Source organism: Cololabis saira, chromosome 6 (assembly GCF_033807715.1).
Source record: "Cololabis saira isolate AMF1-May2022 chromosome 6, fColSai1.1, whole genome shotgun sequence".
NCBI lineage: Eukaryota > Metazoa > Chordata > Actinopteri > Beloniformes > Belonidae > Cololabis > Cololabis saira.
This window is the reverse complement of record NC_084592.1, coordinates 31,321,248-31,349,117: the sequence shown is the minus strand read 5'-3', so window position 1 is coordinate 31,349,117 and position 27,870 is coordinate 31,321,248. Positions and strand designations below refer to the sequence as shown.

Sequence of the window (27,870 nt, the reverse complement as noted above, 5' to 3'; positions counted from 1 at the left end):
ACCTGCCATAAAAATGGTTTTTCAGTGGTGCAATTCCAGCTTCAAATCAAGGTACACCAGTAGAGTTTACAGCCATCTTATAATTCAATAAAACACCAGGTTTCAGATATTAATAGGTTATTATTGAGATGCCATCCCTAAATGGAGTAAATTAGAATTCTCAGATATCTAGTTTTAGAAATGATTAGTCTTTAATTAAATATTTCTGTATTAGCCCTGAATGTGCACAGTGTATTACTACTAAATAACAGTTTGTTTTATTTTAATTACATTTTTTTTTATTGTTTTGGTGGAAAACCTTCCAAAATCGCCATCCACAGGTAAGTCGTTTTGCCAGATTATGAAGTCCATGGCCTGCCAAGGGCAGACCTTTTCATCTCCCTCTGTTTTAAAGGAGATAATGATTTTCTTTTACTTGGAATAGGATTGCATTTTCTATCTCTCGTCCTCTATTCTTCACTTACCTTTACCTCCTCTCCCCCAAAAATCCCCCCTCCTCTCATCAGTCGGACATTGCTGATACTCCCTCCACAGTGACTGTGCTCTATCGTTCCGTCACAGCGCAAGCGAGGGATGAAAGACAAATCAAAACTGCCTTATTTCCCCTCAGCCCCTCTCACCATGCCAGATTGAATTTGAGGCTTTTCATCTTCTTTCTCATCTTTCCCCTCCCCCGCCTCCCTTGGCGTCCACTCAGAATTACCTGGAACCAGGCCGTCTCGCAACTCGATGACGAACTCTTGGTTATGCATGTGGTGTGGAGGGAGAAAGTCGGCTGCTCTTGGCTCCTGTTCAGTTGATTTGAATGAAATTATTTGCTTCTATTAGTCTTCAAAAATGGGTAATTCTAAGATTCATCCATACCATTTGATCCCCCATTACCTCGACCAGAATCTTATAAGATCACACGACATGCAAATGTCAAAATGAGGGAAATGTGTTTTTTTCCGGTCACTCTGTGAGGTCTGTATGAATCCAGTCAGTTCAGACTAGTATTGTCTCTGGAGTTGCGTTCAGCCGTCTTAAACAGCTGTAAGGGTTTTGTGATGAGAACCACATGATATTTATTGTAGTCTGAAGTGTTTCTGTTATGTTCAAACTATTGTGATGTTGGTTTTTCTCTTGCATGCAAATATGAAATAAATTCACTGACATTTAGCCATTTCTTAGGTCTTCATTATTTGAAAGTTATTTCCAGCCTTACACTGGTCTCACAGTCACCTTTAGTGGATAAAACATATACAGAGTTGAGGTATTTAAGATATTTTTCCACAACCTTTAAAAATAAATGTCTACATGTATATGTCTTCGTTTTATACTTTAGTTGAGAGCTCAATGTATGAGCAATATTGCTTCGATAATCATAATGGACAGAATTTCATGAGCAGCAGAACAATCAACACACGTCCTTAAATGTAGAGTATTTATGCACTTAGAATACAATCTTTCCTCCCTGATGCTGGTGTACTCAGTGTAAAATGACAGAATGCAGTAAGTGTATTCTTCTTTCTGCAGTCCAGTCCCCTTTCTAAGTGCATAGCCAGTTACTCCCAGATTTACTGTTGTACTTTTCTAGGCATACGTACCACTTGGAGCTCTTTCTGAAGCTCGGTCTACTGATTGCGCCTGATTTGAGTGGCGGTTAGACATGTATGACCAAGCTCATCTCTTCTGAAAATCAAAACTGACATTCACATTTGCGTCAAGTACTGATTAGTCTCTAGGAATGAGGAAAATGAGCGATGCAAATACAATTGCAGTGCATGGTTTTGTGCACATAAGATGTGTGTGTTCTTGTTTTCACTGTTACCCAGTCCTAATAATTAAAAAGTTTGGAAGAATAAAATTGCACTGCATTGTGTACACATGCTGCAGAGGTAACTAGTCTTGCGTGTAGATGTGGTTCTCTGAGGTTGGCAGCACCTGCCTGCTGCTACCTGAGAAAAATGACTCCCATCTCTCTCTCTATTGGACCTACTCCCACCCATCCTCCCCTCACCCACCTTTTCATTTTCAATTATGGGTTGGAATATGAATCTTTAATAGGGTGATAATTGTGGTAGCATATTTGCTGTCACCCACCATTAGCTCAGATTAATTAGCCCATTTAGTTTAGCTTAAGAAAGTGTCTGGCTGAGGAATGGGGGCACTGATGGAAGGCGGATAGAGAGAGAGTAGATTCAGCACAATCTGTTCAATATCACACAGCCATCTTTTTCTCTCAGTCTCTTTGTGGCGTTCGGCTCTCTGCCTTCTTCGCCCTTTGCCACTTCTACTTTCTTTTCCTCGTCAAACTTCGTCTGTTAGTCTGTTTCATCACACTGTGCTCATCAGCCCTGCTCTCAGCAATATTTTCTGTCACTCTGTGACTTTTCAAGTGGTAGTTTGGGGAAACTGTTGAAGGACTTAAGTAATGCAGCTGAAACTTTCTTAAAACGGTTAATCCCTTATTACCCAGCTTGACAAAATTCAGTAGTGGAACTTTTTTAACTTCAGGTACCTTACTCAAACTAAAGTTTTTAGTTTGAAGTTTGAAGTCTAAATCAAATGGATGAACAGTAGTCAACAGTTAGCCTTATGGTTGATAGTAATATGATTTTATACATGTAGTTGATTACCAGGAACAAACTGTTGTTTTGGTTGTAAGACTGTCACCAATCTGTAGTTATGGAGAAATGCGATTCATGCTATTGATCATGTTCAAGGAACTAAAGTAATTAAAGCTGCGTCTGTGATCATCTCATGTCACCAAGTGGGCACTTGATTTAATTTAATGGCGCTCGGAAAACTCTTACCAACAGTCAATTATACATATCTATGTTTGTCTTTAGCTCTACCAAGCATTGTATCATCTTTCACTGCTGCCTCATAATTATTTATTTGATTATCTATTAATGCATGCGTGATGCAAGATTGATGTCTATGGAGCTACAGCAGCTGATTTACAAACGGTTTTTGGTCTGTGGACTTCTGCAAAATCTGCTTTCTTATGATTGGGTGAAACAAGGAAGATATCTGATTGGATGCAGATCATTCCGTGTTTAAAAAAAAAAAAAAAGACATTTGTGGATTGAGGCAAGTCAGGGGTAGGGCTGCAACTAACGACTATTTTAATAGTCGACTAGTCACCGACTATTAAAACGATTAGTCGACTAATCGGATAATTATTAATTTTTTCTTAAATTTAGTATGTCACTTTAATTATGTGGCAAATGATAATAAACACGAGAAAGATGGGTACTTCAATGAAAAATACAGGACTGTCTCAGAATATTTGAATATTGTGATAAAGTCCTTTATTTTCTGTAATGCAAAAATGTCATACATTCTGGATTCATTACAAATCAACTGAAATATTGCAAGCCTTTTATTATTTTAATATTGCTGATCATGGCTTACAGCTTAAGAAAACTCAAATATCCTATCTCAAAAAATTAGAATATTCTGGAAATCTTAAACTGTAAGCCATAATCAGCAATATTAAAATAATAAAAGGCTTGCAATATTTCAGTTGATTTGTAATGAATCCAGAATGTATGACATTTTTGTTGTTTTAATTGCATTACAGAACATAAAGAAATAAAGAACACAATATTCTAATTTTCTGAGACAGTCCTGTAGATATTTTATTCAACTTTGCCGCTGTTCATACAAAAAGTTAAGAAAATGTCCTATTTAAAACCAAGGACAGGCAGTGATCAGTCAGACATAAATCCATGAATGAATAAACATCTATCCATTATTTTTCATTTTTTATGGACAAGCAAATGTGTTATATAAAAAATAAAATAAAACGTCTCATATTTTTTCTGTATCAAGTGGGTGAAATCGGTTCTGGATGGGAGGACATGATCTGGGTTGAACTGGTGTTGTTGAAACCCGTCACTCAGACCCGACGTGCTTTCTCTTCAAATGCTTGTGCATTACCAACGTGCTCCCGTGATAAGCAAGGTCTGCTTTGCAAACCTTGCAAGTAATCTTTTTATTTACCGTATCGAGGCTAAAAGGCTCCAAAACTTTAGAAGTTTTGTTACATGCAGCGGCTCTACAGGGACGGGACGCCGTCATTCTGTTTACCCGCTACCGCTCGGCAGAGACGCTATCGCGCATGCGCGACTCTCGGCAGAGAACGTATTGAAGTGAGATGCCTCACTCCGTTGGAAAAACACGTCTGGCGACTATTGTCGACAATGGAATTCATTGTCGACAATTTTGATTATCGATTTTTGTCGACAACGTCGACGAATCGTTGCAGCCCTAGTCAGGGGAGTCTCAAAAGTCACATACGAATCAAAGCAAAGTCCACACACCACCAAAAGTTTGTAAATTAGGTTATATTTGTGTGCATCAGAAATATATATGTGTATCTTGTTCTACGCATGTGTGAGTCTTGCCCTGTGCATTTGTGACTATTGAGACTGCTGTAGCTCCATAGATGTCTTGGGGGACACCTTTAAGATGCTGGTTGTTTTTTATGTGGTCACTGTTCATGGCATGTCTGAGTAGCCATCACCCGCTAACTCACCACGGGAGCCACTGTTATACTTGTCCAAGGACAGAGTGACTTATAAACATGTTCCCATCATTTTCCAGAAATGGAAACACTTTCAGTTACGACTAAGAGTACCTTTGGAGAACAGTGTTGGTTTTTGCCTTTCACTTGAAGTCATGTGGACGTTTCGCAGTCACAACCTGTCTGAGATACATTACGTTCCTTGTCTCGCGCTTCTGTTGCACGCTCCTCCCTTGGTCACACACACCATATCTCGCTCGCTCACGTGCTACCGGTGTTCTCCCCTTGTTGGGTGTCGCTCGTGTTACTTTCCTGTTGCTCAGTAATGGACTGACATTCATGTAAATATCACTTATTGGTTCACTCACATGTGGCACTCATCCAAATGTAAACTATGCTCACTGGCTCAGGTGTGTGGGCTGCACTGATTCAGCACACCACCTTCAAATATTTGCAGTAATCTACTACCAAGGCTCCCGAGCCCCTGTAATGGTATAGTTACATGACAGAGCCTTAGATCTGGGGAACTCGCTAAATAACATTTTCAGATGTACAGTATACGGGCCCATAGAGATGACAAGGTTGTGTAATCGCTGGGGTTTCGTGTTGGTAGTCATTTCAGACACTCAAACACTTCTTCGAGTCAGAATTTCCTTTCTTTCCATAATAACTTTCCTTTAAGAAATCTCTAATCTTAAACTATTTACAAATCTCAGCAAAGTTGCAAAAAGCTTCAAAGAAACAGATGTGGTCCAATAGTACGTTGGTTCAGTGGATGTTCATTGTCACTTTATGAAAGCGTTGCTTAATGGAGCTTTAATCGCAGTCTCCACCTTGGGATAAGTCATGTGCGGGGAGGGGGCGGGGGTGCCAGCGGAGTGACTTGGCCATGTCACTAGCTGTATATCTCTCTGCAGGCAGTGGGAAATGAGGTCTAATCGCAGGGATATTAAAGTCACAATAGACTGCTCCTGCTATTAAGGCCTGTCAGCCCTGGCCTCCTCTCTCACCTTCATATCTCTCAGTATCTGAATATTTATGTGCTTACATCAGGAGCTGCTTCCACAGTGCAGTGTGTGCATGTTTTTTGTGTGTGAATGCTGGTGTGTCAAGTGGGAAATTTATCATCGCTGTAACAACTCAAGCTCTCAGAATATGTAAATATGTTTTCATGTCATTCCGTCTATGCTGATACAGTCCGTCTGTCCTAATCTCCAGGTGCTGCAGGAGCCAGGCTGCTCTCAGGTCAGAACAAATCCTTCACCATGGACGTGGATGAGGAAGAGAATATGAGTGAGTCCACCCAGACCTTTGTCACTGGTTCATCCATCTACCTGGTCACTAGATGTAAATGCTTGCCAGGGCCGTTGCTTCCCTGCTGTCCGTCTGCCTGCTCGTTTGTCTGTTGTGTAATCAGTGTGAGTAGATGAGTCCCCTCTATATGTTCCCTTCTGCAAGCATTTCAAAAATGCCTGGCCCAAGTTTGATTAAAAATAATCTATAAAGGAAATGAATGTATAAAAGGAGTTTCCAAAATTATATGTATATAAAAACACACATCTGGTCATTTTCACACACATCCTCACTTTAATACCCACACAGCGCACATATACCCCCCCCCCCCCCCCCCCCCCCCACATTTTGACATTAAAACATAATCAAACATCATGAAAATTTTGGAGGATTTTTTGTGCCAAAATTAAATAAATAAATACATCATTAATTAATTAAAATGGGAATGAAATATATAATAAATTAATTAAATGTGTCATTAATTAATTAAAATTAGAATGAAATATGTCATTAATTAATTACCTGGCTAGATGCTGAAGTAATTGAAAAATAAGTAGTTAAAACATACAATTCATTTTAAGTAAAAATATATATTTATTATCTCAGCATTTAATTAATTAATGACACATTTAATTAATGATTTCATGTTACGTGTGAATCATGAAATGTAAAACTGCATTTAATTAATTAATGACACATTTAATTAATGATTTCGTGTTGCTGAATCATGATGTATTTATTTATTTCATTTTGGCACAAAAAATCCTCCATAGAAAATAAAAACATCATGAATAAATAAATAAATTAATACCTGGCTTGACGCTGAAGTAATTGAAAAATAAGTAGTTAAAATAATAAGAAATAAATAGATAACAATAAACTAAACCACACTAATAAAATAAATAAAATTCAGTTATAAGCTAAACTAAAAAGGAAGGTCTTGAGCCTCTTTTTAAAAATGTCAACAGTCTCTGTGGCCCTGAGGTTTTCTGGTAGGCTGTTCCCCAGATGACGACCGTAGTAGTGGAACGAGGTCTCACCAAAAGTTTTTGTTCTAGCTTTGGGAACAATTAAAAGGCCAGTACCCGAGGACCTCAGGGTCCGCGAGGGCTCATAATTTAAAAGCACATCAGATAAATAAGAAGCCCCGAGCGCATTAGGACACTTAATAAGAAACTTAAAATGAATCCTGAAACTCACAGGGAGGCATGGGCATCAGTAGAGTTTTCCTTAGCTGGTCAACAGGATCATGGACAATCAGTTTTAACGTTTAAGTTGTTCGTAGCAAAATATTTCGTCCCAAAAGAAATTAATTTTGTCAAACATCCATGTTTAACCAAATATTCAGTAATGGTCAGAATTTTTACATTTTGAATAAATGATAGCACTTGTTTTAAAGAGAAGATTTGCATATGGTACATGTTGAGGTAATGTGGCAGTGCTTTTTAGCTGAGTCTTGGACATGTCAAAGACTTACAAAAAGACTTTATAGCATTGGGAGCTTTTGTGCTGTAGTTTCAGTACATTTGAATCGACGGTCAACACAGGCTGCCAAATTTTAAACTTGTATTCACATTGGTATCTAAAGGGACAACAACCTGAAAACATTTGATAGCTTTTAGCAGAGTGCTTTAAAAATAGTATCGATGGAAGTGATTTTTTTTAATTTTTTGTGTGTGTAGATTTTTGTTTCAAAGGTTCCCAGAGGGTCCAGAAAGATGTTAGTAGTGTATAATACACCTGTCAGAGTAACTGACGTGAGATTAGATGTCAAAAAAGACGCATTGTTTGCTGGAATTCATGCTATAAGCTGCAATACAGCCATAATGACCATGTCAAAAAAGAAAATAAATGTCCAGAGATGGCCCGCGGCGGCTCCTGTCACATGTCTATTCACTGCTGGTTCTATATCCTAACCAGAGCTGCAGGACTGTGAGTGGTTTGGATCAGGAGCCAGTCAGAACTGCACATATAAAAATGTGTCAAAGGGCCTGTTACAGAAAGTAAGTTTGTGCAAACTCTGAGTATGCTGAATATGAGTTGAGGGAAACTCTTGTTTCACAAAAATGAGAACCTGAGAAAAGAGCCTAGCTTGTTTCAGAAACTGAGGTAACTTGCACTCAGTCTGTTACCACGGTAACCTGGTTCAGAGCAGGTTATGTTATCCAAACCCCCAAACCTTCTCCATTCCCTTCCCTTGATAAAGCTGGAACAGGTATAACTTCATCATGGAATCAGTCTTATAACTCACATTTTAGAGGCGTCTGCCCCGAGATGCTGCAGAATGGAGCCACATTTGCATCAGGAAGGTATAATGAGCATCCGAACAGATTGCTTGGCATGGCCTCATGACTTTCGTTATGGAGTTACTGTGTTCTGTTTATTTTAACACAGATACATACACATGATCTTATCCATCTGTGCATCACAAATACAGCCGTTGAGTGCTGTGACGTCACACCAAATTATTTTATATGCTTATTTATTTGCTGATGTAAGTTGTCTTCATAATGCCATGAATCCTGACATAAGTTAGATATTATTCATCACCTCTGTGAGTAAAGGAATTTTTCATTAGGATTTTCCAATTATGTTTTTATACTTCAACCTCAGCTTCTTCTGTGTTTTTTTTTTTTTTTTTTTACCCCACCTGCATGAAATGTTAGTCTTACGTTCTACTACTTATCACTTTTGCCACAGCACTTATTGTTAAATATTTAAATTACACATTCAATGGCTCTCCAGTCTCTCCCACGTCAACGTTCATTTCCACTGAAAGATGTGCTCACATTCAGATTATAATGCAAAAAACGAGCTCTAAATCTCATAATGAAACATGAGAAGTCTACTCTTACAACTTGATGTTTCCATATTGAATTATGCTAACAGAACAGAACGATAATATCTCTTTATAATTGCGGTGCACACGGTTAACTCACAGTCATTATACTCAGAACTGGCAGAACCTACTTCCAACCTCTGATCTGAAACAAGAAAATCAGTTTTTCATCTCTGTTAACCCAGTTTGATGATACTAATCCTTTTCCTTTGACGATAACCAGAGCAACCACCTGTCAGCAGGGCCCCATTCCCACAGCACATCCTGGTGTTCCTGGCAGCTTTTACCTCTGCAGCTGCAGAACTTGTCCCGTATAAACCTCTCATCCACTACTGCTTAAGCTCTATTTGATTTTGATTTGGCTCAAACCAAAACAAGCATAAAACAAATGGTGTATAAAATTATATACATAAAAAAAAATAGCACATTGCGATGAAGTGCAAGTTTGAGAAGGAACAAATTTCAATTCAATAAGAATATTCATAATCCATAAATCAATGCTCACTGATGTTCATTCTATTGATCACTGATGTTTTCTTTTGTTCCTATATGATTTTAATCTATTAATTATTTGCAGCTTGTTTGTTTGGACACACTATATAATTGCACCCGACCCCCCCCCCCCAAAAAAAAAAGTACTACTTTGAAAAGTTGGATAAAACAAATCATTCTATCTATTGTGCGTAAAATATGTCACCGTTTAAAGTTCACTTAACACATTTTAATGAACCAAAAATGAATGAGTTCTGCCCTATTGTAGCTACTTCCAGTTCAAAAAGGTATGCAATATAAAAGGAATCATAATTTTAACTACACAACACATAGAAAGAAGAAAAAGGGCATTTTGTAAAGCCTAGAGATCTGACCACAGGCCCTCATGATGTCCTTATAAAGAGCTGTCTATTGCTCCCTCAGCAGTTCACCAAGGGTTCACCTCCGGCTCAAAACCATGAACCCACGGAAACATGAGCACTAAGGGTTAAAGCCAAACATGTAGAGCAGCGACACAGAAGCCAAGTAAAGCTTGAACTGCACCCCTGCTGGTTCCTAGCTCACAATGAAGTCCAGCACATTACTAAACCTAACCTACTACAAAACACCACCTTATCAGACTGATCAACTTCTAAACGATCTACAGAATTCTTAAGGATCAGTTATCAGTATTTGATTAATCATGCCCATCCCCCAGTAGACTAATTATTTCTTCTCATTTTGAAGCCAGGTTGCTCGTATTTTATGAGCACGTACGTCTCTTCTTCATGAACCAAGACTCCAAGCAGTGCAAACACACACCAGTACAAACTTTATGGTGATGAGCTAGTCACTACATCTGAGACGATTCCGGTCACAGCTTAGATGTTCCCTCCACCTTCATTTCCCTCCACTCCAGCTTATTGAACTTTAATTAGACATTTTGGTTTGATCTCAGGAACTGAGGTTCCCCACGCCCACACCAGTTTTGAAATCACATTCAAAGGTAGCTGCCATCCCAACAGTGCCCCAACTAGTGCTACAAACGAAGTTTTTATTGTAGTGTCACACTTTCTCCATAAAGAAGTATGTTGTTATGTCAAACAAACAGTTGTAAAATAGTCTCTCTTGTATTTCAATGCTTCTAAAGCTGCGGTGGCATTCATCCTTCTTTTAAGGTTTTATTTTTTTAAGCGAGACATCAATAAAATATACATTTGAAGATGAAGCGGAACCCCAGCTCACACAAGCCTGTGTCGTTACCACCAAAGGAAGACCAGAGGAACACATGAAACCATTTTTGACGTTTGATGTGACATCCTTAGCATCTTGTGAAACTCCTTTTATCATGTTGAAACATCCCAAATCAAAACCCCAAGTCTCACTTACACAGGGAAGTTGTGATGGAGGACTTTTCTTTTCTTCCTTTTATTTCTGCTATAGTTGGTTCATGTTAACTCAGTCAGGGTATTGTTCTTTTTGCTTTTTACAGTCATTGATTTAATCAAAAAATAATAATTAAGTGCTGATTACACAAAACCCTGGAATGATGGTGGCATGACTGCATGTGCTGCATGCCATGGTTCAGCGTGTGGTGCATGGCTCTTGCTCTGAGCCTTCTGTCCTGTGATGATCTGGTCAAATCTCTTGTGCACTACTGGATATAAATAATTGAAATGTATTCCTCCATTTTAAAAGAATTGTCAACTTCTAGCCCTCTGAGAAATTTCTCCCGTATGCATTCAGGTGATGACTTTAAAATGGAGAAAGAAAGCTCCAGGTTTTGCCGTTAGCCATTTTCTTTGCTGTATTTGTGCAGTATGCTGGAGATGTCATTTATTATTTTGAAATGGTTTATTGAAACTTTTTAAACTGTCTGACACATTTTACATAAAAGCCATTAAATGGAATCAATCATTTTCTTGGAAAGCTTAAATTCTTGTATAACATGGATTAATTGACAGTTGTGACTCAATCCAACCCACAGAGTTCACTTTTCAATATTTTCGAACTTGATAGTTGTTGTTGAGAGTTGTTGTCCACAGTATTGTTTTTATTTGCAATGCACAAATACTAGTTTGCTGATGGCATGAGCACATAAAACAACTGCATGTTTCTGGCTCCTAAACTGAAAGATGTTGAGTTTTTGTTTGGGGATTTGAAGATCCTTTTTTGTTGTTGTTTTTTGTTCTGTTTTTTTGCCTCCAGACATGTCAGTGACAGTATACTGATGATAACGGCATGTCGGTACAGTTTGAAACCTAGAACACTGTGCTCTCTGATGAGCTCCATGGGGGGGATCTCAGAGGCGCAGGGTGTTAGAAACATTTCTTTCTTCAGACTTTCCACATTTTAAATATGTCAGTCATTCTTTTTAAAACCGTGTAAGATGGGTAAACAGCATTTTAATCTTCCACCGTGTCACCAGTCCAGCCTTTAGGATCCAGCTGTAGGTGGAGTCTTCTCCTTCTGCCTCTCTGATGTACTCTCCTGTTTGCCTGGTCCTCAGCTCCTCCCCTGCACTACTCCCCTGCACTCCCTCAACCCAACCTACAATCCCACTCATGCACACTGCGGCCTCTCTTTCTCTTGAGTACCGCAAGGAGTAACCTATCAAGCCTTTGCTGAAGGATGTTATAAATGAAAATTTTCCCAACATTCCATCCACTTTGCTAACTGGAATCAGTGATATGTGTTCCCCAGTACAGTATGTTTCAGAGCCCGATCTCTTTGGATTTGTCTCTAGGCCTTCGAATACATAAGGAACCCCATCCGTTAGTCTGTTTGTGTGTGTCTGTTTGTACTGGTATGCGTGCTTGTATTTGTGTGCATGAATGTTCAAGGTACCCACATTTAATTGTATTTTTTGCTTGGGGAAAAAAAGAAAAAATATGACAACTACCACTGTGCCTTTAAGGTTTTTCTGTATAATTTCAAAATTAAATACCACTTTTAATGTTGGCAAAAGTATTGATACTTCTTTCTTTGTTGTAAGATCGTTACCCTATAGGTTGATATTTTCAATGTTAATTGTCTTGGTATGATAAAGGAACACAAATCATTGGTTCAGTTCCAAAGAGTGATAAAGGAATCTATAAATTTTGCATTTACAAGGTCCTGCAACGAAGGCGTTGTAAGTTACTCTTTCTGGGCACCGCAGGTTCAAGCAGCACAGACGTTAAGGAAAACCGAAACCTGGACAACGTGTCCGGCAAAGACGGGGTGGGAGTCGCTGATCAGCTCCCGAATGGAAGCGGCCTGGGCAGTCGAAAACGTCCCTTAGAGGAGGGTAACAATGGCCACACACATTCCAAGTTCCGGGCCAAGAAACGCAAGAAAACACCGGGGCCTGTCCTTCCCAAGAATGCTTTGATGCAACTGAATGAAATCAAACCTGGTCTCCAGTACAAACTGCTGTCGCAGACAGGACCAGTCCATGCACCAGTTTTTGTCATGACCGTGGAAGTCAACGGGCAGATGTTTGAGGGTATGGGCCCAACTAAGAAGAAGGCTAAATTGAATGCAGCTGAGAAAGCACTACGTTCCTTTGTCCAGTTCCCCAATGCATCTGAGGCACACCTGGCCATGGGCCGAACTCTGACAGTGAACACAGATTTTACATCTGACCAAGCTGACTTCCCAGACATGCTCTTCAATGGCTTTGAGACACCAGCTCCACCTGAAGAATCTTTCTATCTAGGCTCCAATGGTAGTAATTCCCTAGGGGAGTACCCACTGCCCACACCACCTGGCAGCAACCTTGTCCAGGCCCCATTGCCCCCTCCGTCTGCATTCAGCTCAGCTTCCACTGGCAAAAACCCGGTTATGATCCTCAACGAGCTCAGACCGGGACTCAAATATGACTTTGTCTCAGAAAGTGGTGAGAGTCATGCCAAGAATTTTGTGATGTCAGTAACAGTGGATACACAGACGTTTGAAGGCTCAGGGCGCAACAAGAAGCTGGCTAAAGCCCGGGCAGCACAAGCTGCCCTGTCTGCTCTGTTCAACATGCAACTAGACCAGACACCATCCCGGCAACCCATACCAAGAGAGGGGTTGCAGCTTCACCTACCCCAGGTAAGTTATTACTTTTATTTGCAAGATCTTAAGTATTTATGAGGAATTTGTCAGAATCTACCCTGCCTGTAAACCTGTGGATATATTTAGTCCTGAGAAACAATGAAATAAGAGATTTTAAAACAACGTTCAAAGTTATGGAGTAGGAATGGCAAAACTTTTATCTTGCGGTGCTATCACACCTTAAGTTTGTTTGCCTTAATTGTTTTTTTTTTTTCTTCATACAAACAAAAATTCGCCCATGCCTAAATGGTGTCACACAAGAATGCCCTCAGTGCGTACCTGTCATATGTTTCCGCTGCAGCAACATAAGAATAAACAGGAAGTATAGTAAAATAGGCCAGTGTACTGTTTTATGACATATCCAACCCTTGCTGATTTTTTTTTGGGGGGGGGGAATTACTAGTATTTATTACACATCATTTTACTTCAGCGTGAACATGATGCAAGGCTATACCTGAAGGGAAACATTTTCATGCACTGTAGTCACTAAAACCACATTGCAAAACAGTGAGTGCCTAGTGCAATTATCAGATGTGATATACCTTAGTATCAATCCTGCAGAATTGAAAATCTACCCACAATCCAATGCCACAAATAATGCAGTTCAAGGCTTTGGGTCCTGTTTTGGTATCTGCCTACATGCAAGGAACCACTCGGGAGAGCTCTAGTTTATTTGAATCAAAGCCACCTGTTTTCAGGCATGTTGGTCCAGTTGCTTTGATCTGTTTATCACACCTAGTGAGAAAACACATAAGTTTGTTTTAAATGGTGTGAAAACTCTCTAAGATCCCAAATGTCTATACAATGTCAATTATGTATGAAATCGACCAGAAACAGTAATTTAAATTCAAGATAAATAGTGAAGAATTTCAGACAGCGCATTCACAAAGACTTAAAAAGACTATATAAGCAAGTAGAACTTTAAAGAGAGGGTATGATTAAAATACTAACATTTCCTGTCCTTTAAAATGTATACTTGCATATATATGGCACAACCATGTTATTTTGGCCTGCAGACACTAATGTCTGAAAATATGTCAATTTGTGAGCCGTTCAAATTTGCAGGGTACTGTGACATAAACAGACCTAATTAGCTTTAAAAACGTGGTTGTGAAAGATGCTTTTTAACGGAAGCAGTTTCATAAACGTAATAAATACCCTGCATGTGTCTGACCTGCTTTTTCTGAGCATTAGATAGCTAAACAAATGTTTTCCCAATTGATACGCAAGTAAGCCACATGCTTGAAAACAGTCACCCCATGTAGGATGTCATTGGCTGCGTAGCTGCATTTTGAGGCATTGAGGCATGAAAAGTTAAATTTCCTCCAACTTCTGACGGAGGCAGCGTGCTACTTTCACCCAAGGGATCCACAATTCACCCTGTTGTAGCAACGAGATAACATTGTCCTAGAATGCTTCGATAGAAGAACTAAAAAGAACTGAAACGATAAATCTGGCTTTGGACATGACTATTGGGTTGCTCAGAATTTGACTCCAAACGGTTCCACCTGTCAAACTGTGCCGTTTTACTAGGTTATCATGAAAATCTCTTTTTCCATCAGGTTGGTGGGGAATAGTTCAGTGGTGCCTTTAGATGCCATGTTAGGGATGGTTGGCAGTGTGTGAAGAGAGATAACACAGCCAGCAAACCTAATCAGCTCGACACACTGTCAACACTCCTTTCCCTATAGCCGTTTTCTTCTTTCTTTCTTCACTCTGTTCTCTTGTCAACTGATTTATTCAACAAGCCGCCCATTTTAATGATAGCCCCCCCCCCCCCACTAATTGCTCTATTAAATCACTGCTGCTTGATATTTAATTTCTGCAGCCTGGTTCCATCTGGTAAGGCAATAATCTGAGAAAAATGGACATTGTAGAAAACTTAACTGACAATTTTTATTCATTGAGTTAATTTTTTAATGGGAAACAAAACTCCATCCAAAATGTTTTTTTCCGAAAGTTGCAGTTATGCAACAGAAAACATGGAAATAATAGCAGCAGCAAAGAGAGGTTAAACTCAGTGGTAAAGACACATATTTTGAACAACTTTGACATGTTTTAATGTTGAAGAGCCAAATTAAGTGTTTTGTGCCCCCAAGAGGGGGAAAAAAAGAAGCTATGAATGTCCTTGGCTTTCGAAACTTCAGTGATTTAACTTTGAGTGAGTGAAGTAAAGTAGAAAACTGGACTAATCTCTTTAATTTGTGATCACCCAACCATCATCTCTCCTCCTAGTTGATTAAAAAGGCGGTTTGGGGAGCTGGATGTTCAACAGCAAAAGACATTTTAAGTTCATTTTAGGTCCCCTTGGACTTCTGTAAGGAGTTCTACACTTAGATTAATGTCGAGGAGGACTTTGCTTTCATCCAGTGCTGAGATTCACTTGTTTGTTTTTTGTTGTGCCTCACTGTCAAAAGGGAGGTGCTAAATTATCACTGTCATGCAAACCACCAGCAACGTTGCTTAAAAGACAGTTAGGTTTACCTCAGGGGGTCAGCCCAGTTCTGCTTGTTGCTGTTTGAACGCTTTGACTCTTGTTTGAAGCTGAATGGGAACACTGTGACAGGTACATCATGCTCTAGGGAAGGATAACATCAGATACGCTTTGTAAGCTGACACATCTGAGACGAGCTTGTGTTTGCTGCTGTGTGTGTGTGTGTGTGTGTGTGTGTGTGTGTGTGTGTGTGTGTGTGTGTGTGTGCGCGGGTGTGTGTTTTCCAGGTTCTGGCTGATGCCGTTTCTCGCTTGGTGGTGGATAAATTCAGTGAGTTGACAGACAACTTCACCTCCCCCCATGCGCGACGAAAAGTCTTGGCGGGAGTTGTCATGACAACAGGTACAGTATCAGCATACACAATCACATTTATGGGTTTAAAATCTACGTTTGTTTCTTTTGTCCCATCATCGGTGCTAACATGTACCAAAGTACCGTCAGATTTTTGTATTTTTACACACATAAATTATACTTAGGGTTAGAGGTGGCGTCATTTATTTTTTTCTTTGCTTTAAAGAAAATAATTTGGTGTTTGAAATAACGACACGGCTAATTGTTCATAAGATTCCTTACCCCCCATTTAAATACTCAAAACATAATTACCAAAACATTTTTTGTGGTCATAAAATGTTTTACACCAAAATTAATAGAATGATCACATTGTTCTTATTAATATTACTATGTCTTCATTTCAAAATGTTTGTGGGAACAGAGCTCTGAATACACGTCGTGATGAGCAGCACAGGCTGTACAGATAGAGGTTTCCCTCTAGAGCAGGGGTCGGCAACCCGCGGCTCTAGAGCCGCATGCGGCTCTTTAGCGCCGCCCTAGTGGCTCCTGGAGCTTTTTCAATAATTTTTCACCTTTTTCACCTTTTTTTCCCCTTTTTCTTCTTTTTGCTTCTTTTTTTTCTTCCTTTTTTTCTCTTTCTTTCTCTTTCTTTTCTCTTTTTTTTCTCTTTTTTTTCATTTTTTTCTTTCTTTTCTTGTTTTTTTTTTGCTTTTTTCTTCTTTTTTTCCTTTTTTTCGCTTTTTTCTTCTTTTTTTCTTCCTTTTTTTTCTCTTTGTCTTTATTTTCTCTTTTTTTCTCTTTCTCTTTTTTTCCTTTTTCCTTCTTTCTTGTTTTTTTTTCTTCTTTCCTTTTTTCCACTTTTTTTTCTTCCTTTTTCCTTTCCTTTTTAATCTCGACATTTCCACTTTTTTCTCAACATTTGAACTTTTTTCTCGAGATTGTACTTCAACATTAATCTCAACATTTTGACTTTTTTCTCTAAATTTTGACTTTTTTCTCCACATTTTGACTTTTTTTCGACATTTCTCCTTTCACCATTTGTCTTCATTCTAAGGCTTTCATTTTTTACGGCTCCAGACATATTCGTTTTTTGTGTTTTTGGTCCAATATGGCTCTTTCAACATTTTGGGTTGCCGACCCCTGCTCTAGAGCCAGTGATTGACATCGTGAGGGCCTTTCATTGCGGTGGCCTTGGAAGTCATCATTCAAGATCTCTGTTGCTCACATCACTCACCACTAAAGCCAGACTGAAACTTAGAGAGGAGTTTCAGAAGTCTGTTGTTTGGTCTGATGCACATGGTTGCTGCTTTTGTTTGGTGAAGGAAGAGAAACACAGATCCCAGACACAGTGAAACACGGTGGTGGGAGGGCATTGCTGTGGGACTCTTGTACTGTACTTCATGTGCAGGGAACCTTGTTTGCGTGCATGGTTAATGAAAATGTTGTTATTCCAAGGAATAATGTAAAGACATTGGCTGTCAGTCCGAGTTCAATTCAATTTATTTATATAGCGTCCATTACAACAGAGGTTGTCTCTAAGATCTTTCCAGAGACCACAACATGACCCCTGAGCAATTATTAATATAGCAGGTAAAAACTCCCCTACTGGAAGAAAAACCTTGAGGCAAACAGTGGCAAGGAAAAACTCCCTTTTTAGGAGGGAAAAAAACATTGAACAGGACCTGGATCATAAGGGGGCCCCTCCAGCCGGAGGCCAGCGACCAAGAACTTTCATCTAAATTCATCCCAAACTTTTTGAAGCACACTCAAATCAAGAGCCCAGATCTCCCTCTTACTGGGAATCTGCTATGGCAGAATGGGCAGAGACCCTCGATAGACAAGTGCCAATTTAGGACCTACCATAAGAGGCGGACACAAGTCACAACGTCAATATTATTGATTATTTGTTATCTTGGCCTTGATGTATTGTTTTCATAAAAAGAAAATCTTCATTTTAGCATAATGGAGATTTTGCTTTTTTGCTTTAGGAACCACATAAACTATAAACATTCCCCCATGGACTCATATGGACCATAACCCACCATACGTAGGAAGTTGTAGTCTTGTGGTTACCAAGGTGGGCTTGGGTCTGGAGGACCCGGTTCAAGCCCCGGGTTGGCAACCAAGATGATGGGCCCTGCTGAAGCCCTTGGGCCCTTCAGCAAGGCCCTTAACTAGGGCTGGGCGATATGGACCAAAAGTCATATCTCGATATTTTCTAGCTGAATGGTGATACTCGATATATATCTCGATATTTTTTCTGTGCCTTAATTGGGGTTTCCCCCAAAGCATTATAGCATAGCATCTCTGTTAGCTTCATTTTTTTCTGAGGCAAACCCTTAAAAAAACAGTCAGTTTTAATACAAAGCCTCGTGCCAAATGTCACACAGGTACATTTATTAACAGAGGTCTGCACAATATCAAAATGTATAAAACAAATGTAATAAAAATAAACTGCCTGCATATATAGAATAAAAATGCTTCTTGAATAAAATAAAACAAATATTCCTTTACTGCATAACAATTAAATTAAAATACACTGTGCAATTAATACAATGTAGACAGTAACAGGCAGACTTTTCCACTGAGGTTGACAGTTGTGCAAATAACAAAACATTTGTGCAAATCTCAAATAAAACATTCAAGTCAATTTGTCACCAAAAATAAGCTATATCAAAATCATAAAAAAAAAAATGTAATTTTTTTTTTTTTTTTTTTAAATCGATATAAACGATATTGTCTCGTACCACATCGCGTTTGAAAATATATCGATATATATTAAAATCTCGATATATCGCCCAGCCCTACCCTTAACCCTAATTGCTCCCCGGATGCTGGAAAAATGGCAGCCCACTGCTCCTAGTCAACTAGTGATGGGTTAAAAGGAGAGGACATATTTGGGTGTGTGTTGTAAAAAATGTATACTGACTATTAAAGATAATTTTAGATGGCCAGAAGTTGTTTTTATGGGGGATTTCCTTCTTAACCATCAATCAATGGAAAGTTACACTAAGGTCACCACTGCACCTGAATTTGTACACTTTATTATGCAGAATGACCACAGCAGGCTACAACTAACCCAACAAGGACCGTTTAAGTAACGGGTCTTTTTGCCAGTGACACTGTAGTGTGAGAACACAGCTGCATCCACAGGTCGTTCTGCCAGGATGTGTATCAGATAAATATGCTGTCGCTCCCATCCTTCCAACAGGGACAGATGTTAAGGAAGCACAGGTCATCTGTGTCTCCACGGGAACCAAGTGCATCAACGGCGAGTACATGAGCGATCGCGGACTGGCGCTCAATGACTGCCACGCTGAGATAATCACCCGCCGCTCGCTCATCAGGTACCTCTACACTCAGCTGGAGTTCTTCCTCAGGTCAGTGGAAAGTCTCATCTCTTCAAGCAAAGTTTACTGTTTTCTCACTGTCTGCGTAGACTCAAATTGATAAGCAAATGAATCGCTAGAACTACTCTCTACTCATACGTTTTGTTAAAGGTATTGTGACATCATTTTTAACATGCTTTTAACACTATTAAAAGTCTTGGCCAACATCCCTCAAATGTGTCTAAAAGAGTGTAACAAGAAAAACTTCACTCTAGTACTCTATTCCTGGCTTTTTATTACAGTGTTTTTTTGCCCCGTGAAAAATGCTTCCTTTCCCCCCTTTCCTGTCAATCATTGCTCCGCTCCTCCTCCAAACCTCCTCCTCCTCCAGCCATACGCTCACAGCGGCGTCGGAGAGTTATGCCGCGTTCCATTTGTCCTCGGAAGTGGGGATTTACTAGTTCCCAGTCGGAATTTTCAACTGAAACGCCCCTCGAAGTGGGATTTCCCACTGGGAAAGTGGGAGAAGCTTCACCACCCCCGAGTTACCATTCAAAGATGGCTGCTATTCCCATTTCCCAGTTCCGATTTCCGAGGTAAATGGAACGCGGCATTAAGCCGAGAGCGACAGGCGAAGCATGCACGGAAAAGCAGGAGGGCGAACCACAGCAAACAATCATAAAAATAAAGGCATGCAAGCAGCACTGTCCCCTTACCTTAAGTCCAGTCAGTGGCCGCGGGTCTTCTTAGCAGTTTTCCTCCGGTGATTAGAACAAAAGAGGCTCTAAACAGCTCCTTGTTAAGCCTCATTTATGGTTCCGCGTTAAATCGACGCAGAGCCTACGCCGTAGGGTTCAGCGTAAGGTGCGCGTCGCCGCGTAACCTTACGCCGTAGGTTCTGCGTCGGTGTAACGCGGAACCATAAATCAGCCTTTATGGTGCGCTGGAGAGGAGCGGAGGCAGGGAGCTGGGTGGAGGGGGCGGTGATTTAGCGGGCCGTTACGTAACGGCCCGCCACCAAACCACATGCGTCGTTTTTGCACAGTTATGCGGAAAATCCCAGAAAGCACACAATACACTGAATGTTAAAAGTTTGTTGTTTTTTGGGTGTAATTGATGTCAAGACACCCAACAAAACACAAAAAATCAAGAAAAATGTGTTTTTCATGTCACAATCCCTTTAAAAAACCTGCAATTAATAAAGATACAGTTTAGTTGCAGGTTTTGTAATGTTTTTCAAGAAATTTCTTAAAGTTTTGCTGTCTGTTTGTCCTCGCAGCTGCAACAAGGAAGACAACCAGAAGTCGATATTTGTGCTATGCGACAAGGGAGGCTACAGGTTAAAGGACAACGTTCAGTTCCACCTCTACATCAGCACCTCACCCTGCGGAGACGCCAGGATTTTCTCTCCGCATGAGGCTGGAGTAGAAGGTGCGCGACAAATTCATGCATGACCTCACGCCAGCGTCCCGTCGCCACCCCAGTTCTGCAGACATGTTTTCAGTTTAGTCTCGTCTGAGCTCACGATTCAGTTTCAGAAAGCCTTTATTTTATTTAATCAAATTTGGGGGTTTTCCTCCTATGCTTCGTTTCATTTAATTGGAGTTTTACTACATTGTCTAAATACGATTTACGGACACATTTAAAGAAGGCATTTGTAATTAGAAGATTTTGTCATTCTCTGTCCGCCTCTATCAGTCTTTCTCCCACCCAGTCCGCCCACTCTGTCTGTCTGATTAACCTCCCTCTTATTCTTGTCAGAGTGCTTTCCATTGCACATGGCAGACTGAATAGAAAGCAGCCACATTCAATTAGTCACTGAATAGATGGCGCCTGCTGGTTGAACAGCAGAAAACTTTGATAACATAATGTGGAAACCATTTTTTTTCCTTGCCTCCCTTGAAACCAGCGGTTCTGTCTTTAAGCAGTCCTATTTACTATTTTGTGCAGTGTATTTACCAGGCACCATTTCCACAATGGAACAAAACTGTATGATGGATGCAACCATTATGTCTTCTTCTTTTTTTAATGCTAGAAATCATACAATGCCAAACGCTGCATTTTGCAGATGGAAAAGCAGCTTCTTTGTCATTCAACAGCTGTCATGAAGAAAAATTATGGTAATTAAAGTCAGTAATCTCCATTTACTCTTGACTATACAGAGTAGTCACTGAAGAAATGGGAGATAGATTTTTGTCTAGAAATACATTGTGTTTGAGTTCTTAATCAGGGGCAGGTTTGTTTTTGGCCTCGTTTAGCAGGTACAGCTAACAGAAGACTGCTGGTGACATTCGTTGAGTGACAGCATTGAATGTAACAGCCAGCTGTTTGCAAAAGCTGAAAAAATAAACTATTGGATAACCAAATTTAGATCAGTATGTCCACTTAACAAATGACTAACCGGATATCCAAATGTTCCTGTCCAAACCTAAATGCTGGCAGCATCTTTCAAACCACCTGTACCACCTCAAATCAAGAAAATTGACAATACCCAGTGATCAAAAGCTTTGTGATATTACTTTTGCCCCTTTCTTCTTGCAAGTACCAATAACAGTTCCCTCCATTCTTTATGAGGAGGCTACATTCATGATTTTCCAAAAGAATTTCATGTTTCTGTATTTCAGCTTGATCCATCTTGGAAAAAGACAGAGCTGACACTTTTGTTTTTGATCTTGTTAAAGTTTCTGTGGCTTGTGAGTGCTACGTCTCTCCCTGCTGCTTTCTTCTGAAGTTTGTTGACCACCACAATCTCTGGTTGGTTCACCATCACCCGTTTTCCAGTCTGGATTTGGAGGTCCCACAGGTTTTATGTGCTTTCATCTTCCATCACTCTCAGACTCTCCCATCTGGACTTTGGGACTTCCAATCCATACTGAATACAGATGTTTATGTTCACTAGTCCAGCTACTGGACCTTCCATAATGACTGCAATACCATTTTCAAGTTGAGATGTGATTAGGTCAGCTGCATATAAATAAACCAGCTTGACACTTTTTGAAAGTAAAGGCAGCCGTTTTTGCCTTAATTATGTATTTGTTTCATGTGTGTAAGTTGGGACTTTTGCTCTGTGTGTGATGTCTTGCGTAGATCAGGGAGACAGACATCCGAACCGGAAAGCGAGGGGTCAGCTGAGGACCAAAATTGAGTCAGGGGAGGGCACCATCCCCGTGAGGTCCAGCAACACTATTCAGACTTGGGACGGAGTTCTGCAAGGAGAGAGGTTACTCACCATGTCCTGCAGTGACAAGATCGCAAGGTAATTCTATTCAAACGCAATACAGTTACATTCAAGTTACGTTGCTGATTTATATCATAGTTCATAGTTATATCAACCACAACTCCTCAGAAAAAAACATATCTGAAACCAAAATTATTTTTCAGACAATCAAACTTGTATGAACATGTTTAAAGGGGACCTATTAAAGCATCTAATACCTATTTTAAACAGGCCTTGAATGTCTTAAAAACAAGCTTTTGATTTTTTTTGCTAAATAAATTAGAAATTCAGCCTCTGAGCCATGTCTTTATCTTCCCATTCTCTAACCTCATTATCTATGAGGGATTCTGAGTGGGCAGGGCTATGATAATGAGGCTCTGTGCTGATTGGCTGCCTGAATGACGCGATACACCCAGCCCCCGAATCTCGCACTCAGAAGGCACGCCGATTTTTTCCAGTGGCCAGCCGCGGTAACAGAAAATCAACAAAAAATCCCATGGGGCCCAGAAAGCTTTTTTCCTATAGACCGCAATAGTAAAAGAGAAGCCTCTAAAACTGTTCACAGGACACCTCCAGCTGTAATCACCGGCAATTACTAATCTTTGTATTCTATATTTTTAAGTCATGGACTTTATATCCGTCAAAAATGTTTTATAAAGGCCAGAAAAGTCAAAGAAAAGTCTCTTTCTGGGTTTGACATCACATCTGACGTCACAGCCGTGTCCGTGCATTCCACGGATGTATTATATTAATATATATTATATAATTATATTATATTAATACTATAATAATATATGTAATACTATACATGTAATAATATACATTAATGAATATATTATATTAATACATATTATATTAATACTCGTTCCCATTGCCCCGAGGCATGATGGGAGGCCCCAGAGCATCATGGGAGGTGACTCAACTGCGCATGCTCTATGGGCCCCATGATGCGGAAGTAAACCCGGAAGTCAGGAACTTTTTCAGCGTATGCGCTGAGTGAGCAACTTGCATTGAAATGAATGGGCGGCCAATTCCGATGTCCTATCCAGTTTATTTAATACATCCATGGATACACCGCTACGAAAAAATGGCGGAAGCTCCGGCCGGCGGAGTTAGTTGTGGGCGTGGTTTCACGCATTGGAGGCCAACCTATGTGAATCGCGCCCGTCGTTACGTAACGACGGGAGCAGAATCTGAACGGCTCGTAGAAGCCACATCACACTGGACGGCTCATCCGGGCGGCTGTACAGACACTGCAGAATTTGGTTGCTTTCCTCCTTCTCTGAGTTGGCAGGCTGAGGGGAGACCACTTTATTTATGTTAAAGCAAGAAAAAAGGTGTTTTTCATAATAGGTCCCCTTTAAGTTAGGATCAGGCATGTCTAACTAGGAAAGCCCAGGACATGTTTAAGAGGTTATATCTCTTGGGTGGTCCGGTAGCACCTTGACATTTTCCAGGGAAGCTTAAGGAGGTGGCCCAAGAGAGGGAGGGGCCCGTCTACTTAGTCCACTGTCCCCACAAACCCATCTCAGAAAAGCGCTAGTTTATGGATGGATAAAAGTTTCCTTCCTAGCCCTGCTATCATAGAAAATCAGAACTTATACTTGGGGTTTGATTTTACAGTTTTTATGGTCCTCTTTTGATGCGTTTTATCTGCTGTCACCATAATCCACTGTGTAATGCTGTATCCTTGCATTGTCAGGCCACTTCATCATTTCAAGTTTATGATTATCTACAAGGAGTCTCAGAGCTATGGGAATTGATGGATGCTGTCTCCCATGGGGCTTTTTTTTTCTTTCATGCACATCATAGCATCTTTAGTCTCTGTCCACTTTCAAGGCAACACTGTTCTTCCCTTGTGATGAATGGCAAAACCTCTCCGTAATTCATCTCTCGGGGTGATTGAATGCCGACTGTGCATGATGAGGGACATGTCAGCTGAGTTGCAAATTCTGTTTGTGCTGTGTTGGGGGTGCTGTTGCCCTTTCAGTATGTCAGTACTAGCACATATTGGTTTTTGTGTGGACTAAGAAAGATTATCTTCCTAATTAGTTCTGTATTTCCCATGCAGAGAAAGCATTATGTCTATTAACGTTATTTAGATCAGATATGCCCCCCCCCCCCTCCCACAACCTGTCCCTGTGTGCTCAGTTGTCGTCTTCGTTGGCTTCTGACTGGCACACCTTGATTATGCCGAGTTTTCACTCATTGTGGATTAGCAGACAGGCTCTTTTGAGTCTTTGCTTTATGTATCTGTTTCTCTGTTTTTCATTGTCATTTCTGTGTGGATGCACAAAACGTATTATTGGTGTAGGGTGGAAATGACAAATACAGTGGTGTTTGACAGTAAAGAAATTGGAACCCTCTAAAACATAACTCAGATGTTTTCCAGTATGTGGTTGCTGTTGTTCATAGTGTCCTTCAGAAGGCATGATGGTCTTTTTTCTTCCTTTCTCTTTTTATGAAACCTTGAGTATTATTACAAATTATATGACTTACTGTATAATAATAATTTAGATTTTTTTTTTTTTTTTTTTTTTTTTTTTAATAAAATTTGTGTTTATTTTAATCATTATTGATCTATTTATTTGATTATTTTTGGAGGATTGATTTTTGTCTTTGCTCAGTTTCTCACACCCGTTTTCCACGTGGAGGATATTGTATTTGGACATGATGGAGCGTTTGCACAGCCTAGGGTCTCATGCATGCACTTTCGATATTAAAAATGTTACACACTCAAAACGTATACTTGAAGTAAAAAGATCCCGTTTGTAGACATTTGTAATGCTCCTTTGAGTACTGCTGCTGTCAGTACAGGAAAAAGACTACAAATCCATTTAATTAAACTTCTAGTTTTGTCATCTGCATGCCCAAAGCTGTATATACCCTCCTCTGCGGCAGGAAGCAACTACAACTATTTACAAGAGGCCGTGTGAGGGCATTAAAAGTTTCTTTATTAGCATGACTGTAAGCAGTGTGTTCCCATAATCCCTCACACACTATCCGGTTCATGAAAATAGGTACTGTTACATATTTAATCAGTCGTTTGAAACACAACCCGACATTTGCACTCTGGTCTTCTATTTAAGTTGTTGGCAATTTAAAGAACCCCAAAAGGAGCTACAACTGGGTCGCTAACAGATATTACCACTTGTGCAGCCATAACTACTGCAGAGCTCGTGCTACTGTATACATTTCATACGTGTTACGAAGATCAGATTTAATGGATTCCTCCACTTTGAATAAAACAGGACGCTCATCCTCTTGTGATTGATACATGTTGTCTAGTACTTGTTCTTGTATATAAGTAAATAACCAGTATCAATATTTTGTCTCATTTAATTGGGCTGTATTCATTCACATCAAGGACATGTGAAGATCTGATGATGTTTAAGGTGAAGTCTGCAGAAATATGAACTTTAAAGGATTCACAATCCATCAAATGCGGCCTTATATTTAGATATTAAAGATTTATTGCCAGCGATTGAATCTGTTGCCACTTACTGGGTCAGAAAAAGATAGGAACCCCTACCCTTTTGAGTCTTTCACCTCTTTCAAACATTTAGTTTTACATTGCACTCTCCCTTTTCTCTTTTTTTCCTCAATTTCCCTTTTTCTTTTTATTGTCACCCTACAGTTTCCTTTTTCCATTTTTGCCCCCACCTCTTAAAGCTCCCACACACACACACACACACACACACACACACACACACTGCCCTCCCCCTCTACTGCTTCTCCACGTCTCTCGCTCAGCGAGGTGAGCAAGCGCTGCTTCACAGAGCATGTCAATGGGAAAATGACTGGGGAGACATGGCTAATGACGCAGCATAGAAATACACAGAGGTTTGGAAAGAAAAATGAAATTAGATCCTTCAGAGAGTACACAACTGTAGGATTATGTGCGACTGTGTGTGAGAGATAGCATGGGCTGGATTTATGCTAATATATTTTCTATGCACCTATGTATGTGCTTCCCACTTACAAAGAATATAAACAGGTACACGCCCTTGGAAAACTGAAGTTCTTTTTTTAATACTTTGAAACATTTTAAACTGGAAAAAATGCACCCCAAACAGCCTGGTTGTATAAATCTGCACACCTGAGATTCCATAAGGCTGTGTCAACTTGCTATAAATGTCTCTGCAAAATTGCCACAGAATATGTTTTCAAGAATATATTGTAAACTGATCAGCATACTGCCAACGTGCCGTGGTGGTTGTTATTAGTAATGGCATGTTTTAAACAACAGCCTGTTTGAAAATTGCAAGAATAAATGTGTTCCCTGGCTTTGTTGAATGAGGCTACAGAGGGTTATTATGGAAGACAGGAGTGTGTCTCACTTGGAGTAGTATTTGTATCGGTTTGACATTAATCTTCAGCAAGAGGTCCTCTGAACACTGTGTCCTCGTCTGTATTTGTAATTCAATTATATTCCAAATGAAAATGTTTTTTTGACCCCAAATTATTCCGAAAAATATCTCGGTTAGAGGATTAAAATGTATATTTCCAAAGTTACAAACCAAAGTGGGCCAAAATTCTGTCACAGGGATGTGATACACCTGATACTTGACACAGAAAGACACTCGTTCAAGTTTTTGGCAAGAAAAGGTTCTGAGCCGTTGAATTTCACGGTGTACTTGGTTTTTCTCACTGACTTTGTGTTTTGACTAATTTTTCTCTCAGAGAATAACTCTTTACGTCACATGTCCTCGTTCAGCTGAGGTCGTATTTATATCAAGACCTGGCAGGAACCAGATGACTTTCATTGTGTCCTCATACATGAAGTTGAAAGACTACTTTCTTTTCCACGTGACTAAGTATTTGTCCTCCGCAGGTGGAACGTGGTGGGCATCCAGGGCTCTCTGATGAGCTACTTTACAGAGCCCATCTACTTCTCCAGCATCATCCTGGGCAGCCTTTACCACGCCGACCACCTCTCCAGGGCCATGTACCAGCGGATCGCAGACATCGAGGACCTGCCGCAGACGTTCAACCTCAACAGGCCTCTGCTCAGCGGTAAGAGCCCTCACTGATGGGAAGGATATGGTAAGACACAGGGAAGAGAAAACATTAGATAAGATCTCTTTAGGGAAATTCATTAGATCACTCCATGGTTGAACTCTCAAAACATGAAAAATCTGACCCCATGATGCTCTTCCCCCATTGGACTGTGCCAATGAAATCCCAGCTGTCCAAATATCAACGAGGAAGTTTTTAATCCTGAGCGGAGAGAATATTTGTTCACCTCAGCAGTTGGTTACATGAGAAAGAAGGACAGGAGGAGCTTTTCTCCTTTGTTTGGTTGGAGCTGACATTTACTTTGTTGCTGTGTTTGAATAGGTT

General features: G+C 40.0%; 1 protein-coding gene across 4 annotated transcripts in view; it reads left to right on the top strand.

The window, feature by feature from the left end:
* Positions 1 to 27,870, top strand: part of adarb1b (adenosine deaminase RNA specific B1b) — a 237,903-nt gene that overhangs the window by 203,557 nt on the left and 6,476 nt on the right. For 3 of the 4 annotated variants that reach the window (XM_061723953.1, XM_061723954.1, XM_061723952.1), the window contains 7 exons: positions 5,732 to 5,806; positions 12,277 to 13,193; positions 15,918 to 16,032; positions 19,193 to 19,361; positions 20,590 to 20,741; positions 22,398 to 22,566; positions 27,362 to 27,543. In XM_061723953.1, coding sequence (XP_061579937.1) covers positions 5,779 to 5,806; positions 12,277 to 13,193; positions 15,918 to 16,032; positions 19,193 to 19,361; positions 20,590 to 20,741; positions 22,398 to 22,566; positions 27,362 to 27,543 — 1,732 coding nt within the window. In that variant the 5' untranslated portion in view covers positions 5,732 to 5,778. Of the gene's footprint in view, positions 1 to 5,729; positions 5,807 to 12,276; positions 13,194 to 15,917; positions 16,033 to 19,192; positions 19,362 to 20,589; positions 20,742 to 22,397; positions 22,567 to 27,361; positions 27,544 to 27,870 lie in introns of all 4 variants that reach the window. The other variant, XM_061723955.1, reaches the window with a different exon arrangement.